Raw genomic sequence first — 20,537 nt, forward strand, 5'->3', positions numbered from 1 at the left:
TTCCCTTTAAGTTCTCTGGACAAGGAAGACTATCAAAGAATGAACTGATCCCTGTTGACTATAATCAAATTTCCTCTAGGGATTCAAATTGGGGTGTAAAAGCCAACCTACATATCTATTTTTTTTTTTCCTATTGATATTTTTACTGTAGCACTGAAAACAAGAAGGCAATCATATGTATGTGTGATCTAATTAACACACACACACACACACACCTCCTATATAACCTTATATACCTAAGAGGAAACAGGTTCCTCTAATGGGTATTTCCTCTAATAGGAAATTTCTTTTTCCTAAATGATAATAACTATTGCTTAAGTTATGGAAAAACTTTTATGCACCATTTTGTATCTAGGTACAAACATTTACATCTGGTGAAACGGTTACAATTTTTATACTATGAAGTGAAACCATGAAATGATATGCAACTTGAATTGGACTCCAACAATATTATAAAATGAGCCAGTTTTTAATGAGCCATTTTTAGAATTAAGAAATTAAGATTGTCCAATAATCTAATCTGCCAAAGTAAGACTAACTTCCTCCCCTTTCTTTTCAGTAGCTATTCAAAGCAATCTCTAAACAACTCATAAGTATCTGTGAAAAACTATTAGCAAAAAAATTCCAGGGCAGTAGAATAGGGATGCGGGGAGACGGGTGGCTGGTGGGGAAGTGACAGAAGCCTGTGAGGGACACTCACCAGCTATAGCGCCAGCTACGAGCAGGCTTCCTGGGCTAATGTGCCCATCTTCATTTGCAAGGGAAGCCTTCACATGAGCATAGCACGGGAAGTAGATGGCCGAGAAAGGAATGTCCCGCAGAAAGCATGCTTTGGCACCCTGTGTGTTGGAAAAGGAAGAAAAACCACATGAAACACATATCCCATTGAGAAGATCAAGCTTCGCTGGAACTTACCTCAGAACAAAATATTCCTAAAGAAGAACAAATTTGTACTCACAAGTTGAAAGGTGAACAGAAGAAATAACCCCAATTCTGCAAGTAATAAATCTAAATTTTATTAAAAAACAAAAAAGTAGTTTTGTTGTATGGCGTGAGAAAGGAGGGGGAGTTCCAATTTATTTTAATGGTGAGACTTCTATTCAAACATCTTTGTAGCACTGCCTTTGTAAACCCCAGTGGTGGCAAGTCACTGGCATTTCAAGGAGGATCAGCACTCTGGTCTCAGCTAAAGATGAGCAGCAAAAACCAGGACGCTTCTTTGTTTACACCCAGGGAAGTAGACAAATTTTATACATGATGTGGGAGGTTGGTTTGTTTTTGTTTCTTTTTTGAGAATCTGATGAAAGCTTTGAACTCTTCCCCAGAAAAAAATCATGCATACATAAAAAATTATATAACTTTTCAGGAGGCTCATGCGTTCCTCCTCAAGTTTATTCACATACTGTTCCCCACCCCTGGGCTTACGAAACATTAATAGATGCTTGTTCTAAAGCTTTAAATATTTACAATAATTCTGACACATTTAAGAGCTGTGTGAAGAACAATTAGCTCCTAAAACAAATAATGTCTGGTGCCAAATAATGCCACAGGAAGGCCCTGAGGATTGATGACAGTGCCCAGAAATATAACATTGTGATGAAAAACATAAGACATATTGTGTTCTGGGTAAGCTGAATGTGAAGTCACGTCTCTTTTCAATACCTAATGATCAATTCATTCACAAGTTTCTAATACTTAAAGAATTTTCGCCGAATCAAAAGATTTCTAAAAGAAAATAATGATTCCATCCAAATGGAACAGAATCTAGCCAAGCCCAATGACATTTATAGAGGTTTAGTGATGTTGAGAAGACCTGGTGGTGTAGTGGTTAAGAATTCAGCTGCTAACCACAAGGTCAGCAGTTCAAATCCCCTAGCTGCAACCTGGAAACTCTATGGGGCAGTTCTACTCTGTCCTATAGGGTCGATATCAGTCAGAATCGACTCAACAGCAATGGGTTTTTTTTTTTTTTCAGTGATGTTTAGTCTTGGAATTTTTGTCTGACGTGAGGCTCCTATCTGTCAAAGTTCATTAATACTGAATAACTGTTATTGTACCCTGTGTTTTTCTGATACCAACATCACACTCCTGATCAAACTGAATTTGTGGATAATAAAACCTTTAACCTTAGTCTTTTTTCAAAGTAATCTCAGGTCTACTGTAAATCAGTTGCCTTAAAAAAATAACATCAACAGGACTTTATGTTTAATTTTTAAAAATTTCATCCTAGTTTGGCCCAATCCTTCCAACCAGAACAAATGCTTGGAATCTGGATTATCATGTTGGTTATTCCTCAGTCAACCATCCATGGATACGTTAGGCAGTAAGCATGCTCTGTGATAGACATTGATGCTTACCCGTCTTTACCCTGAAAACGTGTATTGAAAAGAAGTCAGATCCATCTCATGCGCTGCCAATCAGCCCATGCTTCTATATCTTGTCTGCACAAAAATGGCGCCACTTCCCGTTAAATGTCTTACTGAAATTAAGAACCATAAAATCCATCGAGCCAAATTCCTCACTTAATATGTGTGATAACTGATATCTCGGGCATCTAATCTACCAACTGTACATTTGTTCAGGGGACGTTTTCAGAGGCGGTGTCAGAGGCAGGTACAAAACTCAGAGCTCTTGACTTTCCACCTCCCCCCACTGCACAGGGGAAATGTACTGTATAATGTCCATATTCATGTGTAGCATCAAATCCTCTTCTTCTGATTCTTTTTTTATTTTCAATTCAGGCAGTTTCTGTGTAAAGGTAACCGTTTTGTTTCTCCATTTTCTCTTGTTTTTCTCTATCTGGCTTCCAAACCTTCCTATAAGTTCTGCTAGTTATTTGCACAGATGTAGATTCTGTACAGAATATACTCAAAGTAAATACCAAAGAGCCAACTAAAATTAACATCAGTTAAATCTTCAGGTCTGGCTCCTTGATACAGTCAGTCAAAAACAAAGCCGTATAACTGACTTTTTAAACAAATCACCTTGGAGTAAATGTTTTTAGTATAATTTTCCCTTCCACAAATTTGGTTTCTTAGTAAACTTTTTTTTCTTAAACCTTTAACCACATCTCCCAAATCTTTACATCTTACAGTCAAACTTCAGTCTATCCTCCACTCATTCATTTTGAAACTAACATTTCCCTTTAAAACGTTTTTTTTTTTTTTCTGATTAAAAAAAAACAAGTATTTTCTTGAGCAGTTCTATGCTGCCCACTTGGGGTTGCCATGAGTTGGATTCAACTTGAGGGCAACTAACAACAACAACAATGATAATAATAAAAGTGTTAAATGCTTATCATAGAAAATAGACAATAGTATTGAAAATTTAAATTGCTCATAATTTTCACCAGAGATAAACGCTGCAATTAAAATCAATGTTTTGGAGTACTTCCTTCAACAGTAATATTAACTACTAGTTGAGACTATGCTTGTGTGGTTACGGGTCATGCCTTTTTTTCTCCTTAAGTTCTTGTTGTATTTTTTTTTTTTTTTTTTGCCAGGTTTGATCTAACATCTCTTTCATTTCTCAACCACAGCCATATCACACAAATTTTCTATTTGTTGTTTCAAAAACTCCACCACCATCTTTGGTCTTGGTTGTTCTGTGGATGTGGCATGACAGTCTTACTTTTGTCCAAATTTTGTTGATTCTCCGTATCCAGGGGTCCCACATTTGTGGATTCAAGCAACCACAGATCAAAAAATATTTGGGAAAAAAAGAAAAAGTTCCAAAAAACAAAACTTGCATTTGCCCGGAGCCCAGCTCTATGCTGAATCCACACAAATGAAATGGTGTGTAGGCATACCCTGTTGTAGCTTTCTGCCATCTCACAGATCCTCAGTCTCTCTCCAGCACTCATTGTTTGAGCTTGCAAAGACTGAGAAAGCATTAAGGGTAAGGATTAACAACTATTTACATAGCATTTACCTTGTTAGGTATTATAAGTAATCTAGAGATGATTTAAAGTATATGGGAAGATATGCCTACATTATATGCAAATACTACCCCGTTTTATATAAGTGACTTGAGCATCCTTGGATTTTGGTATCTGCCGGGGTGCTGAAGCCAATTATCCCATGGATACCAAGGGACAACTGTACTCACTTCCCCACTTTACTCTCCCTTGTCAGCTAGGATCCTTTTGGGAAGAGCTACTTAATGCCCCATTCATCTAATCAATCACATCAACCTCTTAAATATCAACTATTCATTCATTTAAACCCCATGTACTACCTTTTCCACTGAGGCTCCTCTAGCTAGCAGATCAACAGGGAGTAAATTCCACACAGCCCACACTGTCTACACGTTCTCAAAAGCTGGTCAAGCTCTCTTCATGCCCTTATATTTGCCTAAGTCAATGCTGCCTATTTCAGATAATAAACTACCGGGGGACAAGAACTACTGTTTGATAAAATGTATAAAACACTTCTCAAAATATCTGGCTGTCAGTTGGGGCCTAAGAAATGTTCCCAATGACAGTGATTTTGCTCTGCTGTCAGTCCCATAAGACAACCACGTCTAAAAGGCTTTGGGATATACTGGAAAAAAAAAAAAAAAAAAATTTTTTTTTTTTTTTTAAGGTTTCTGCAAAAAACAAGCAAACAAAAAAATGAACTCATTTCTTGGAAAAATATATTAGAAATGAAAATCAAGCATTTAGTTTTTCAAAGACATATTATTAATCGAGGATACATCAAAGCCTGAGAGGAAACAGTCAATAATTTTGTACTGGAATATTTAAGTTAAAACAAAAAAGAAAAATTAGCGTATCTTCTGCTATGGGGAAACCCTGGTGGCGTAGTGGCTAAGTGCTACAGCTGCTAACCAAAGGGTCGGCAGTTCGAATCCACCAGGAGCTCCTTGGAAACTCTATGAGGCAGTTCTACTCTGTCCTATAGGGTCGTTATGAGTCGGAATCGACTCGACGGCACTGGGTTTTTGGGTTTTTTTCTGCTATGTGGTTTCAATATAACAATGCCAAGAGAAGCCAAGATTTAAAATGAAAAATATCCCTGCGACACGAGAAGGAGACACCATGAAGAAGCAGCTTAGTCTTCCCCAGAAGGAACCTTTGAATATTCCACCATCAGAGCCTATTCCTCACTTCCTAAAATCATCACAATAAATTTTGTATCAGTGTGGAAACAAGTGCCTCGTAAGGTGTGACAAGCTTCAAGAAAAGTCTGAAAACAACTCTAGGTGACTGAGAAGAGAAATGGACTTGATAAAAAAACAGACAAATACAACAAACAAGCCCAAGGAAAAGGCTGAGCTGTTTTGTGAAGCCCTAAAGCAAAGTCAGGACTATGTTATATTTTTCCTTCCAGGAACTGGACAATGTGGTCAAATAATCTCTGCAAACTAAAGCAAATGTTAGAATGTGTAAGAAATCTTAGATTTCTGATTATTAGAAAAAAAAAAAAAAAGGAGAAAAGGAAAAGTCAAGGGAGAAAGAGAATTTGTGGAACAGCCACCCTTACTCCACAGAGACAGGACGACCTTGACAACAAATTAAAACATTTAAAAATGCAAATCTCCGTTGACCGTGGTATCAAGAACACCTGGTACAACCCTCCCTTCTGCCCCTGACAGCCACTGGGAGGAATCAATTTTTGAGCCTTCTCACCTCTAAAAACTACCAAAGGCCCCCTTCTTCCCAGGAACTGGGAGTTAACAATTAATTGAGGTAATAACTGTGAAAGTCCTGTATAAAGTGTCTTCCGCAGTACATACATAAGGGGAGGTTGTGGTGAGTGTCTCCCAGCCTCTCTCTGTCCCAGCCCAGCACCTGCTCAGCATCTCCCTGTAGCAAATAACCCTCAGAGTCAGGAGGTGGGCCATCTCCAGCCTCACGCCCCAGGCATCAAAGCCAAACTCCCAGGGAAAGCTAACTTTGCAGAAAGTTGGAGAAAAAGGCACAGACTTATTAAATTTCTCTGGCCTCCTTTTCCCCATCACTTCCTTTAGGTCTCAGGCACAAAGGCAGGTGCCAATTTGTAAGGCTGCCTTAGGCAATACCTGACCTGTTGCTCCAGCACAATGAAAAGGGAGGCAGGATGTTAAAAAGGCTTTTAAAGTTCCAACTGTGAAAATGTTTCTCTCCCAGATTCCTTCATAAATTCTTCCCTTGGTGGTAAACACCCACTCTCCAGTCCTACAGCAAAACCTAAACCTGTTTGACTTGAATTCCACGCACCCCATGTATAATTTTTCCTAAAAGACCAGCTATTCTGAATAGGCAGCTCTATAGTAAAGGGAAACATTCTGTGCTGCCCAGGAGCCTGCGTCAGCAACACAAAAACAATGACTTTGGCCATTAAAAAATTAATACATTACAAAGTGTATGCCACTGGAAATAAATCTTTAAATTTTCCTGCCCTTTAAGAAAATCCCCACATTTACCTGTCTCAAGTCTTTTTCATGGGTTCTCCAGGTGGGCCTGACCCCTAAACATTCCCTGATTGCCCCTGAATTTCCTTTATAAAACCACTTGGGGGTAATTAATAAATGCAAAATACAATAATCTAATTTTTAATTCATTAAACCTAATTTATTAACATCATCTAATCCATTAAAGGACTCTCTCTCCAAAGAGAGGAAATTATTATTATTATTTGTAAAATAAAAAGCCCACTAATATACAGTCACGAAAAATAAAAGGCATCTCTGGGTTAGACCTACAGGTAAACAAACTTGAATCAAAACTCAGATCTGGCTTAATAATTGACTCTGGCTCCATTCCAATTCTGTATTATTCATGAAGTCTCTCCATCATCATTCTATTTAGAGTCTAGGAAAGCTTCTTTAAGGGTAGGCCTCAAAACTTCAAGTTAATAGTCCACAATCGACAGAAGCCAATTAGAATGGCTTAGAGACACTGGCTACGGTATCATCATGGCAAAAAATAATTTATTTTGCTTCCCATGCCTTTTTGATGTGGACATTGTATTGAAAGGCCAAAACCAAAAAAACAAACCCACTGCTGCTGAGTTGATTCCGAATCATAGCAGCCCTATAGGACAGAGTAGAACTGCCCCATAGGGTTCCAAGGAGCATCTGGTAGATTCAAACTGCTGACCTTTTGGTTAGCAGCCTTAGCTCTTAACTGCTACGCCACCAGGGTTTCTGTTCAAAGCCCAAGGGAGCTTTAATCAATTCTTAAGCTACTGGAATCATCCCCTCAACATTCACTCTGGCACCTCTGCCTGGCATGAGACTGTCAAATGAGGTAACACAACAGAATCTGTAGCGTACACACTTACACACACACACAGAGCTATTTTCAATGTCTTTTTTTCCCCTTTCAAAGCTTTTCATCCTGGATGGTATCACACTTGCTCAACAACCCAGAGACAAAAAAGCCAGTCCTGAAGGGTGGTGCTGGTAAAGGAGTCAGGGCAGGGCTGGTCCTTTCGCATGCTAATTCCTACTTATTCTAGCTGTACCTGCAAATACAGCTCTAAACAGACTATTTCTAATACAGGGAAGGTAATTACACTCACAAAGGCACCTCTGTGTTGGGCCGGGCACCAGGAGCCAGCAGGTCTGGGAGACGGAGGCTTAGCAGAGTCTCCTGCAGTGAATGTACATTGTCTAACGTGGGGGAAAATGCCAGACTGGGGGACCCTGCAGCATTCAAGACAACAGTGGTGCACCTTGTCTGAGAGGTTACTTAATGCTTCTGGCACCTGTAGTCAGGGCCACACCCTCTATTCCTACCTTACAGGTTCAGAATTTATTTGGCATGTATAATTGTATATTTTGATCTTGGAGCTATAAACAATGGGCAGCATGTCATTTCACGATCCTTAAGCATTCCTCTTGGTTTCCTTCAAGTGAGTTAACCCTTAGATACACACAACCTGGCAGCGCCACTCCTGCCCAGTCAGGAGACAGCTATGCATCCTGTGCCTGGAATTTGAATAGGGTGCCTTTTAGCATCTTACTGAGAAATATCACCGGTGCCGAGGGATGTCATTGTGTTATGTAACTGTGTCACTAGGGTGTTAAAACAAAATAAACCAGCCAACAAAAGAACACTCATTATCAGGGAACATCGAAATTACATCACTTTGAATATAAAATATTAATGCCTATTTTCTGGTTTCTCTAGTCCAGGAACTTCTAGAATATGGATTTCTTCTTAAATTCACTGCAATTCTAACAAAATCATCTTGGCGACTGCAGGTATTTCTGTAGGAAATGGCATTCCTCTGTCAGTGACATTGTTCTATTATTGCATGTTGCTTTGTCATCAATGACGCTCATCATTTAGATGGGTTGGAAATCCTGTAAGTGGCGTGAAATGTTATTGCATGAACTTTAGTTTCCAAGCTTCCAGTCACGTCACCTTCACAGAGCTGATCTAGAAAATGTGCCCTACCTTTTCAATTTTTCTCCTCTTTTTTTCCTTACTTTCTTTTCTCCCCCTCACTATCTGTCTCAAAATTGTAGTATATTTCTAGCCTAAGTGTTTCTCCTGGAAATTTTAATATGCATACTTAGCTTATCATAGTATTTTTTATCTTCCTCTTGAAAAATACATGCACTTTAGAACCTCATCTTATCATTGTCATGTATTTTAATTCTAGCTTAAAAAATTAAGTACTTCAATTACCATTTTATATATAAACCAAACCCATTACTGTAGAGTCGACTTCGACTCATAGTCACCCTATAGGACAGAGTAGAACTGCCCCATAGAGTTTGCAAGGAGCACCTGGTGAATTTGAACTGCCAACCTTTTGGTTAGCAGCTGTAGCACTTAATCGATACGCCACCAGGGTTTCTATTTTATATATATATATATTCAAATTCAGGCAATTTTTTTTTTTTTTAGAATAAACATACATTACTTTCTTTGCTCTTCATTCATTGTTGCATCTCAGACCTACTATGATCACTTTCCTTCTACCAGGAGTACATTCTAGAATTTCCTGTAGTAAGGGTCTATTGTTGTTAGGTGCCATTGAGTCAGTTTTGACTCACAGTGACCCTATAAGATATGTTTTACGAGTTCTGCTAGTCTAAAAAAATGTCTTTATTTCATCCTTGCACCCTGAAAGATATTTTTGCAGGGTATAAAATTCTTGGTTGAAAGGTTTTTTTTATTCTGGACACCATTCGACTGCCTTCTGGCTTTGACTGTTCTTTTCTAAGTTAGCTGTCAGTTCAACTGTTGCTCCTCTGAAGGCAATTGAATTTTTCTAACCACTTAAGAGCTTCTTTTTAGCTTTGGTGTTCTATGGTTTCACTCTGATATATTTAATGTGGCTTATTTTTATTTCTCCTACTTGGCATTTGTTATACTTCTTGAATCTGTAGATTGAGAGATTTCATTATTTCTGAAAAATCTTCAGTCATTGTCTTCTTTTCTTCTGGTCTTTCAGTTATACCTATTAGACCACCTGGCATTTTCTCAAACTCTCTGTTCCTCAGAAATGTATTCTGAATTAATTTCTTCCCTTATTTTTTAGTTTGCTAATTCTCTCCTCAGCTGTGTTTAATTTGCTGTTATAGATCATTTATTGTATTTAAAATTTAATTATCATATTTTCATTCTTTTTAATTTCTTAAAAAAAAACAAAAGAATTCATTTTATATTTCTGATAATTTGAATAACTTAAATTAAATCTTCGTAGGTCGAAAATGCTGCCTGTTTTTGCTACCTCTTCTTAAAGTGCCTTATTTCCATGTGTGATTTGAGAATCGTTGATTGTGAGCTGCTCATTTTTCTTAGCCCATTACCTATAACAACTCTTTGAGGTCTGGGTTGAAGGTGGGTTCCCCTAGAGAGGACTTGTGCTTGCTTCTGTCAGGCACCTGGGGTGCTACCAACTCAAGATTATTTAAATGTAAATTCCCAGTGTGAGATTTTTCACATCACCCAAAAACCCAAAGCAAACCCACTGCTGTTGAGTTGATTCTGACTCAAAGCGATCACCCAAGGACTATATAAATTTCAGCCCACAAAGCTACATGAGGGCCAGCTTAGAGCTGCTGATCCTTAGGGCAGGGTTTTTTTTTTGGAGGGGGGGTCTTACGTCCTCCCACCCCCTCCATTTTTCCTCCCTTCATGCAGAAACAAGGCAGTTTTCCTTGTAGCCCAGGGTACTGGGAGGGGGCATTTTACCCTTCCACCAACAAAGGTGCAGTCCTTTGTGAAATGCCAACTTTATGGGGAAGGATCTTCTTTAGGACCAAGAATAGGGTAAGGCAAAAGAGGAGCCTGAGGTACAAACCTTAAGGAGTCACTCACTATCAAGGTTCTGCAAATAGAGTTGGCACTGAAAATTGAGTGACTTCTTAAATTCTGTCCTAGGCTCTCCAGCCTTACTTTAGTCCTGGCCTTGTTCTTTAGAACTTCCTCAGCTTCCTTAGTACCTGGCTGGCTGAAGCTTCAAAAATCAATGCTCAAGTTCAAGCATTTGGCAAATGCCTTCAAGGCAAGGTCAGTTTACCTTTCTAGGCTACCATCTGCACTTAGTTTTTGACCCTGTCTCTACTTGTCTCCTGAAAGTTATAGAGCCATATTTATATTTAATCTTTCTATCTCCAGACACTGCAAAATTTTCTACCTACAGTGCCTCTTCTTCCTCTCTGTCTATATACAGGCATGGTTCTCCCATCAAAATTAAAACAAAAAAAAAATCTCTCATCTTTTCTCTAACATTATCACTTGAGTCTATCTTTTCTTCTATCTGCTGGACTTTTTCCCTTATTTTACTTTCATAGTAAAAACCTTTAGGTTGAGTGGTTTGTACCTGCTTACATTTCCACCAGTTACCTATTCCTCATATAGGTTTCTGCCATTCTACTTAAATTGATCTCTTAATGATAACCACTGAGCTCCATCTTTAAGTCTATAGATCTTTTCTTTGTCTTTATCCCTCTCAGCCCCCACTAGATAGCACTGACCTCTTCTCCCTCACATGGCTTCCTCTGCTAGCACTCACAACACTGTTCATTCCAACTTTCCACCAGACAGCTGCTTCTGTTTTCTCTGCCCATACTTCCTTCTATCACCTAAATGTGGGTGGCCTCTGAGTTCTATCATTGGTTTCCCATCAGCTTTATGTGTGCAAATGACCCTTAGAAAAGCATCTATAGTCCCCATCCCTCTGCAGAGCTCTAGTCTTAACATTCAGAATGGGACAGCAAGAAAAACTCTAGACTGGGAGTCAGAAAACTTAGTTTCAATCTTAGCCCCCAACCCCTGCCTATTTAGAAAAAATCTCCTTGCTAAATCCCATTAGGCTTCTGGGCCTCCATTCCTCATTTATAAAGATAATATTGAATAGAAGATCTTTTAAGGTTTCTTTGCAGCCCCTCAAATATGCTGAAATTCAGAAGTTTATCATCCAAGTAAGTGTTCAAGCCAGAAGTCTGGGAGTCATCTTTCAATCTTCCTTTACTTTTCGCTTTTCATCCCTTTCTAAGGCTTTTGTGAGATTAACTCTTAAATATCCCTCAAATATACCCCCTTCTCCATCCCCACTGCCACTGTCCTAGTTTAGATCAGTGTGATTCCTTCACCACTTCTTGTTTGCCATACTGCCCCGACAACCCCCACTCTCAACACGCACGCTGTGCATATACCTTCCTAACTGGCCTCTGTGCCATCTTACTCTCCCACGTGGCATTCTCCACACTGAAACCAAATTATCCTTCTTAAAACACAACAAGCCTGGTCATGTCACCTGGTTAATGACTCTTCTCAGCCTTCTTGAGGTAAGTCAGTTCCACCTCCCTCAGAACCCTGGGCACATCCCCTCTCATGGCACTTCCCAAGTGTACATATATTGTATTCTAATTACCAGCTTACTTGTCTATGGACACTCTGGTGGAGTAGTAGTTAAGAGCTATGGCTGCTAACCAAAAGGTGGGCAGCTCGAATCCATCAGGCAGTCTTTGGAAGCCTTATGGGGTAGTTCTACTCTGCTCTACAGGGTTGCTATGAGTCAGAATCGACTAGAGGGCAATAGGTTTTGAGTTGTCTGACTATCTCCACTATATGGTAAACTCTTTATAAACCATGCCTTATTCATTCATTCTCCTATCCCCAGCACCTAGAAACATGGACTTGGCTATTCCAGCCACATCCTAAAAAACTAGAACAATGCTGGGCACACAATCAACTCCCAGTAAAAATGAGTTGACTTAGTGAATTAATCTGATTCACACTTTAAATAGGTCATTCTGGCTGGGGAAAATGAATTTGAGAGAATCAAAAGTCAAAATAAACCCACTAGGAGGCTTTCACAGAGGTCCAGGGGAAAAACAAAAGGGAGCAAAATAGAATGGAAGAACTGGCACTATGGTACAGCCATATAATGTCCTTGGTGTTAGATAATTAACATGGCAATACGTTCTCAAAGGAATGACTAAACAGTTACTTCCTTCATGTGGGGCTGTGAGTACATTAAAAACAAAAAAATCTGGTATATCAAGAAATTATAAGTACTCAAATGTTACCAAGACAAAATTGACAAATTGATGCAACCTTTTTTAGAGTAAATTTGACAAAATCTATTAATGCTAAAAATTCACATGCCCCCTGAGCTAACAATTTCACTGCTAGGTATTTATCATTTGAATATATTCATAAAAGTATGTCAGAATATATGCAGAGATGTTCATCATGGTTTGCTTATAATATCCCCAAACTGGACACAGCATAAATACCTATCAAGGGGGACCTTATTAAAAAAAAAACTTTTTAAAAATTGCGTTCTGCTATTCAATAAAATAAGGAAAAGAGCTTCAAGATGTATTGTGTGCCTAGAATATTTATGTCAGGATACACACAATATTGATACTGGTAATGGGTAAAATTTTTGTTATATAGAGACAGAGAGATAAATATTAATATAGGTAAACAATGTTTTCAAAGGATATATAAAAAGTAAAGTTATTACCTTTTGAAGAAGAATGGAATGGTAAGGGGTAGAGGGAGAGTTTTATTTTCCTTTATATATCTTTATGAATTGCTTGATTTTTTAAAAAACATACCCTTGTATTTTACTTAAAAAAAAATCAAACAATATCACTTTGTGATAACAGAATAAACAAGAACATACTAATACATCATTACTTGCTTTCTATTTTATGGACGGTAACTTCAATGATTCTCTCATACGTGCATACGACTGGAGAACACACACAGACAAGTATGTATGTGAAATATATATGTGAATACTTTGTCAAATACAAAAAGACCAAACAAACGCCTCTGGTCAGAACACAGCAGACACAGCCCATATTCAATTTAAGTGACCTTCAAACATCTAACAATGTTTGACGGATCCTAGTTGTACGCGCTCCTGGGACCATTTTTTGTTCTCAAAAAAAAAAAAGAAAGATGACCTGTTTCCTCGTATCCTAATGAAGCATCCTTCCATCTCTTTACCTGTGCAGCCCTTTAATGTTAAACGACAACTTTCATTTCTATTCCCAAGGTATAAATTCTGATGACTCCTATGGAAAAGTTCAACAGTAGATCATACCGCTTTTCTATGACATAATTTATTTCAGTTATTTTATGCTGCAGGGGCTTAGGCAATGAAACAGTTACCCATAAATTCTTAAGAATAGCAGTACATGTTGCAGATTTTTCCCTCTAAACTACATTATAATCAAATAGCTCTTTCAAAGGCAATTACTTATTCTGCCTTTTCTTCCATCACCTACCTACTCTGTGCTACAACTAAATCCCTGGAAATGCTACTCTGTTAGATGGGGGTTTTGTTTACACAGTTAACTATCTCTGCTTTAAACTTTTTCTAATTCAGGAATGTGAAATGTTTACCACATCCACTATTTTTTTCAGTTGTAAATGCATTTCTAAAGCAAGTATTCTAATTACCCATTATTGGGAAGTCACACAACAGCTCCCTATTTTGCAAGTCAATTCAGGAGAAAGATAGAAAGCCTGGTTAAATCCAATTTAGGTGAGGTTAAGCACTGCAGGCTTAAACACACAAATAGTGCCAACCACTGACTCTCCTGAGTCTGGTATTGTAATGTTAACAACAGCAAACAAAAGGTCCAAGGGAAGAAGAATGAAGATTACTGTCCCAACTAAAAGGAAGACAGTGGTTCTCTTTTCAAAGATCCACCTGGAGGGCCACATACCACAAACCAGGTCTAAAGGTATTAAGTCACTCCAGGTACTCTGCATTTTACCACCCAACCAAGAAAGGGAGAAAAGCTTTATTACTAAAAAGTATATCCTGGAACAACTTTATTACTAAAAAGTATTATCTTGGAACAAAAACATATTAAGCTATATAACCAAGCAACCAGTTGCAGTCGACTCATCGCAACCCCCATCTGTCAGAGTAGAACTGTGCTCTGAAGGGTTGATTTTTCAGAAGTAGACAGCAGTGTTAAGCTGTGATGTCCCTAAAAGAATTGATCTTAAATTGATGGAATGATTTCTGGCAATGGAGGGATAGGGTGGGGTCGGTATGGAGAAGAGGGGTTCACAAGAAACAAAGCCTGAGGCTGGAAGTTGGGATACTACAGATGAAGTTGATAACCTAGGGTGGTAATACAAGAGCCAGTCAGACTGAAAGGTGCCCCAGCCACCGAGAGGTGTGCCATCTGCTGAAGGAAGTCCAGGCTCACAGGTCTGAGCAGCAGTAACAAATGACCTCAGAGAACTTAACTGATGCTAATGGCCGTCAGAAGGGGTGAGACTGCCAGGTCACTGCAAAAAAATCAAGTTTCCAGAAGCTCAAAAAAAAAAAAAAAAAAAACCCACACCAACCCATCGCTGTAGAGTCTATTCTGACTCATATCGACCCTGTAGGACAGAGTAGAGCTGCCCCATAGGGTTTCCAAGGAGCACCTGGTGAATGTGAACTGCGGACCTGTTGGTTAGCAGCCGTAGCACTTACCCACCATGCCATCACTGTTTCCCAGAAGCTCAAAGATTTAGTAAATTCACTTGGTAATTATCAATACACCAAAAGGAGCTTTTTGTAAGGCAGCACCAAGCCCCGTGGAATGTCTCTGAACTAGATTAAACCCCTAGACTAGTAATTAAACTAACTGTATATGGGAGAGGTCTCTTGCTCAAACTTGAGCAATCCTGCTCATTTCAGGAAAGCAATTTTCGCACAGGAGTGGAAACAAGCAACTTCTGAGCCTAAACTTCAGCTCTGATACCATCACTGGCAGCCTCTATTTACCTAGCTACAAAATCAGGATACTAATTACTTCCAAGCAGCGTTAAAGGGATTAAGATTAAAAAATACTGTAAAGATAAAAAGCACTAAATCCAAGTCTCAAATCATGTGCAGGTAGTTTAACAGCCTCTGTATCTATATCCGCAAAGAAGCTTTACCATTTTATCCATCTAGCTATTTCAATAACAGTCATTGCCACAGTTTCTAAATACTTTTTACCAGAAAACCAGCTGAAAGACTGCCCGGCATCTTGTCAAAATGACATGCTGCTACATCAACTTATAGACTGAAAGTTTAGAAAAGATGATTCTTCTTCAAATTGATCAATGCTATGCTTCATTATACTACTATTTGTTTCTTATAGCTGGGTAAATTGGTTAATGAAATAGCTATAGAACATTCTGTCACAATGCACAATCAAAGGCTGAGCATTTTAAGTGCCACTTTAAAAATTGGAATGTTTATTCCTAAATACCACATATGCCTAAATATAAGGCAAGTCCTCCCTCCCTCAAAATTAACCCCAGAAAAGTGAGTGTCACGTTATATACATAGCTGGTCCTTATAAGGTCTCAGATCATGGGGTATTCTTCCAATCACTTGACCTTGAGAAGTACAAGTACAATCTGGGGAAGGCAGATTAGCCTGAAACAACCTCAACTATTACTAACTCTGGATGTTTACAGAGGTTCTTTGAAAAATTCAACGTAAAAAAGAAAAGGGTAAGAAAGTATTTCCGGAGTGGGATATTACAAATTGAGTGCTGAATGTTAAAAGCAGCCATTTAAAGATCGTTCTAAAGAACAATATGGTAAATTGTTACATCAGGGTGAATTGGGAATAGGGGAAAAAAACCCAATGGTCCTAATGTATATGGCCATGGGATCAAATTACCATAGACAGCATTGTACTTGGAGTCCAAAAGTACTGCATCTTGTACAACTTGGACTATGAAGGCGATGTACTCTGCAACGCTATGTTAACGGATGATTCAAAAAACGGCTTAAGTGGTGATCAAGGCACTGATTCAAAATTCATATGAAAAATTTGAGTAAAATACTCCTTGATATGTGAGGGTAGAAAAAAGCAATTTTAATTTTATGTAATGTGATTGTATATATTTGTGTGCAAGCCAATGAAAAATATTATAAGTAGACACAGGGCTTTTTCCTCTACATACTTAGATATTTACTTAATCAAGTTGGCCATGAAACATTTTTTTGAATCTTCTCATTGGAGAAATGGTGAACGGGACACTTTATGTTCAATACAGCTCTATAACTGGGCATATATACAGCTAATTTTAGAACATTCCAGGACAGTGTTTTGGTAGAGGAGTGTGAATAACAAATGTTAAGAATCCTATAAAAATTTACTTTTGTGAAGATTTTGAAAGATGGCTATGATTCATAATAATTATGACAAAACATATATATGGGAACCACAGACAGGACTGGAATATATGTGATCAGAACATAGATATGGGCTTCTCCTTAAACTGACTGAGCTCATTATATCTCCTTAAAAGAAAGCGCCCTGTGATCCTGGTACCTATCCTTCATGAGGTACAGCACTGTGAATGAGGCTGGTGAATCAGTAACGAATCCAAAGAAAGCTGCAACCAATGTTGCTGCAGAAAGCTGTGTGTTGAACAACTCTGGTTGGTACCATTCGCATCACAGTCACCCCAAATTTGTGTATTTACAAGTACAGTTTTCAGCAGATGGCAGGAAGGGGCACCTTTTTCTAACTGGCATGAGGGTGTCCTCGGAACTGCCAGTGGTGTGGCTCCAGTAAACCATCTCCTCTAGGTGTGGAAATGTAAGAAATCGATTTCATGTTGATGAACACTTCCGAATTTAAGAGATAAGAATGTGATCAAGTAAGTGATGCAAAGAAGAGTTACCTTGTAGATCCCAAAGAACCCCAAGTCCCGCATGACAGACAGAGCACTGACTCGAGGACCGGTGGTGATTTCTCCAGCCACCTGCAAACGGATCTTGACAATTTCTAAAGGATTGGTGAAAATCACCTGGGAGCCTCCTGCCTGAAAAATAGAAGAAAAAAAAAAAATTTAGGATCAAAAAGTTTGAAGGGGCAGTAAGTACAGGGTAATGGCAAGGGGAGTCAGAAAGCGGTGAGCGGTTATTCTCAAGGAAGCTCACATATTCTGTCCTCAGGAGACTGTAGTTTCATTCTTTGTCCCATCATTTAACACAGTGATTCTGAGTTTGAACCATAACACAGTTGCTGCCTCAGATGCCTTGGGTAAAGAGGTCCACCTCCTTAGCACTGAGGCTGAAGCAGGGCCAAGATCAGAGATAGTTTTCTGCAGGTCTCAGAGTCTTCACACCAGAATGAGAAAGCAGGCACCACAAGCGACTGCAACCACAGGGCTCAAAGCCAAAGGCACAACGGGAGCAATAAGATGAACAAAACAATTAGTATCCAGATAAAGAGATGCAGATCTGCCTCTCCGAACAGAGTGGATAAAGATTCTTACATGATGGATTTCTTTCTGGCAGTGATTCAAAAATTGCCAGAGAACATGTAAACTGAGTTGAAAGCAATTTTTCTTCTCTTGAAAAATCAGGTCAATCATCAAATACCATTTTATGGAGTTACATATTCCTATAATTTTATTTATATATTACCTGTGTATAGAAATGCTCTTCTCACATAAGATAAAAGGTATGGTAGAGTAGGAAAAATATGCATTAAATCAATTATGGCCCAAACTTTGAACAACTTGTGTTATTTCATTCCAACAGTGGCTGACTGCCACACCTCCGAGATCATCGGTGAAAATCTTTAAAGTGCACTATAAGGGAAATTTTAAGCTAGCTATTTTGGAGCTAAGCCTATATTTATGATAAGTAATTACATTCTTTCTTACTCGACTTCAACTTGTTATTCCTTGTCACAAACACACGAACTTTTTGTATCCAAACTAAGGTTAACATGTGGTGTAGTCCAGAACATTTATTATGTAATGATGCCACAAAAGTCAGACCACAAACATAGTGCTTACGTTTTACAGCTTAGTAGATGCCATCGTGGTAACAGGCGCATTCTGAGTCAACATCATACAAAACTACTTCTTGCTAGATTCCCTGATCCCATTAACCAACATATGTGCCCTCACAAAACAGCCTTGACTAATCAAAATTAGCTACGAGGATTTTCTTTGCAGTACTGCTCATGAAAGTTAGAAGTAAAAATTAGAAACAACCAATATGTCCAATGGTACGGAAAGGAAGAAATAAATTTGAGTGTGTTCATGGAATGATACTATGCAGGCAATAAAATACTGTGGGAAAATGCTTCATATATACTCTTAAATAAAAACCCTAATATTTAAAAAAATACATGTACACGTCTTCCCTACGCCCTACTTCTACATAAAATAGATACTCCAAAGTGGTGCTTTTTAGGTGGTGGGATTACAATTTGTTTTTTTTTTTTTTGCTATATATTTTTATTTCTTCTATATGGATCTCCTATAAAGAGAAATACTTTTGCATAACTTATCTAATATCATAATAATGTTAACAGAAAATAGCAAAAGAGCAAAAATGTCTGTTTAGTAACTCTAAATCAAATTGCTTGTGCATTTTTACAAACCTAATATCCTAAATAAAGACACATCTGTTCTTAAAAACATACAAAGACTCTCCCCCTCTCCACACATTAAAACTGCTAAGAGAACAACAGTATTCTCTGGACTGCCACAGACTCTTTCTGCTTGTCTCTTCCACCGTGTTTTGCCCATCAACTTTTCCTAGACAACTCTATTGAGACAGGCTGAAGCATCTGGCCTGGGGTTCACTAAAGGCCCAAGAAGGGCCCTTTTGAAGTAGGAAGTAGAGCACAAACCATAAGCAGAGGGTGAAAGTGTGTTCTGGTCCATGTGAAGGCATTTGGCTCCTACTGTTCTACTGCTCAAAACAGCCACAAGGAGCCTCAGCGCAGCTGCAACCTGCAGGTGCATGTGAAGAACAACCCCCTGCCTGCCTACAGCATGTGTGCTTTTTGTGGGTTTGCAGCTACTCCTTTCCATGTGACCCATGGGGAGCTCTTTTAAGGTTGGCAGAATATAGAAATGAAACACACAATGCCTGGGCACAGTCAGGATTAGAAACAGGTTGTCTGCGTGCTCCTGGACCAGAACTCTCTTCATATGGAAATGAAAATAATACAGAGTTACCAAAATGAATAAAAATTCAATATTTATGAGGAGCAAAGAGATGGTGAATGTAAAGCAATCAACACATCCTCAAGACACAGCAGTTAATCCACACATATTTATTTATGTCCCTCTTCTTCTAAACTGGTGGTTCTCTTCCCTGGCTGCATGTTAGAATCAACCGTAGAACCTTCTAGAAGCTGTGGTATGGATTCCACTCCAGACAAATTAAATCAGAATTTCTGCATTTGTCCTTTTAAAAAAATTTCCTATGTAATTATATAGTCAGGGTTCAGGACCACTTTACCACATCACCTCTGGGATCCCTCTGAATTCTGACAGTTTGCTCAAATAGGCTTACTTAAAGTTGTGATTTCTAATCCCAGTTTTCATATTATTTCAGAGAGTAACTACGAGCTACCCTTTATATGATTTACATGTGATCTTAAACTTTCTATACATAACCAAGCGGTACCATTATTAAATGGCTCTTAGGTACAAGAGCCACTGTATTAGTGATTATATTAGATCATTACTCACACCTATAAAAGTTTTTAATATTGTATGCAATAAAATGAGAACTTATACTGAACTCCCTCCAGGCCAATTGATAACAATTCTTTTACTATGGCAAAGTGAGATCCAATCACCAAAGATGATGCAACGAGTCAAATCCACTTCAGACAGCGGCAGGAAACAGAAGCATTGGGAAGAAAGAGAGTAGTGATATCAGGAAAAAATAATGATGTACCTGTTTTCCTCTGGTGGGCTCAGAAAGAAAGAACTTACAGATTCAAAGTGGCACGTTGTGGAAATGCAGAGGATGAATCTGGTCCTTTGGAGTCAAGCTGCAAGGAAATGAGAGACTCCAAGGCACCAAAGGAAGATGCCTATCATCAGACACACGGTGTCTGGGCATCACCAAGGCTTGATCACTGAGCAGCACACTGCCTGCTGCTCTTCTGCCTCCCGGTCTATTATCCATTCACAGTATCTCACACATGTTCCTCCTTTGTGGAGATCAAAAATAGCCGAACCAGCAGACAACGGACAGGCACACCTATTGTGTGCCATGTCTTTGTGTCCCTCATCACTCGAAGAGAGCTCTAGCTGTGTGAAGACACTGGGGTTTTTGTGTGTGTGCAATTTTGTCACAA

The 20,537-nt window shown here is 38.7% G+C and overlaps 1 protein-coding gene across 2 annotated transcripts in view; it reads right to left on the reverse strand.

Annotated features, from left to right (window-relative positions):
- Positions 1 to 20,537, reverse strand: part of SLC25A13 (solute carrier family 25 member 13) — a 240,248-nt gene that overhangs the window by 21,713 nt on the left and 197,998 nt on the right. For both annotated transcript variants that reach the window (XM_049893073.1, XM_049893074.1), the window contains 2 exons: positions 17,101 to 17,241; positions 701 to 839 (listed from right to left, as the gene is read on the reverse strand). In XM_049893073.1, coding sequence (XP_049749030.1) covers positions 701 to 839; positions 17,101 to 17,241 — 280 coding nt within the window. The remainder of the gene's footprint in view (positions 1 to 700; positions 840 to 17,100; positions 17,242 to 20,537) is intronic.

Source organism: Elephas maximus, chromosome 8 (genome assembly GCF_024166365.1).
Source record: "Elephas maximus indicus isolate mEleMax1 chromosome 8, mEleMax1 primary haplotype, whole genome shotgun sequence".
Taxonomy (NCBI): Eukaryota; Metazoa; Chordata; class Mammalia; order Proboscidea; family Elephantidae; genus Elephas; species Elephas maximus.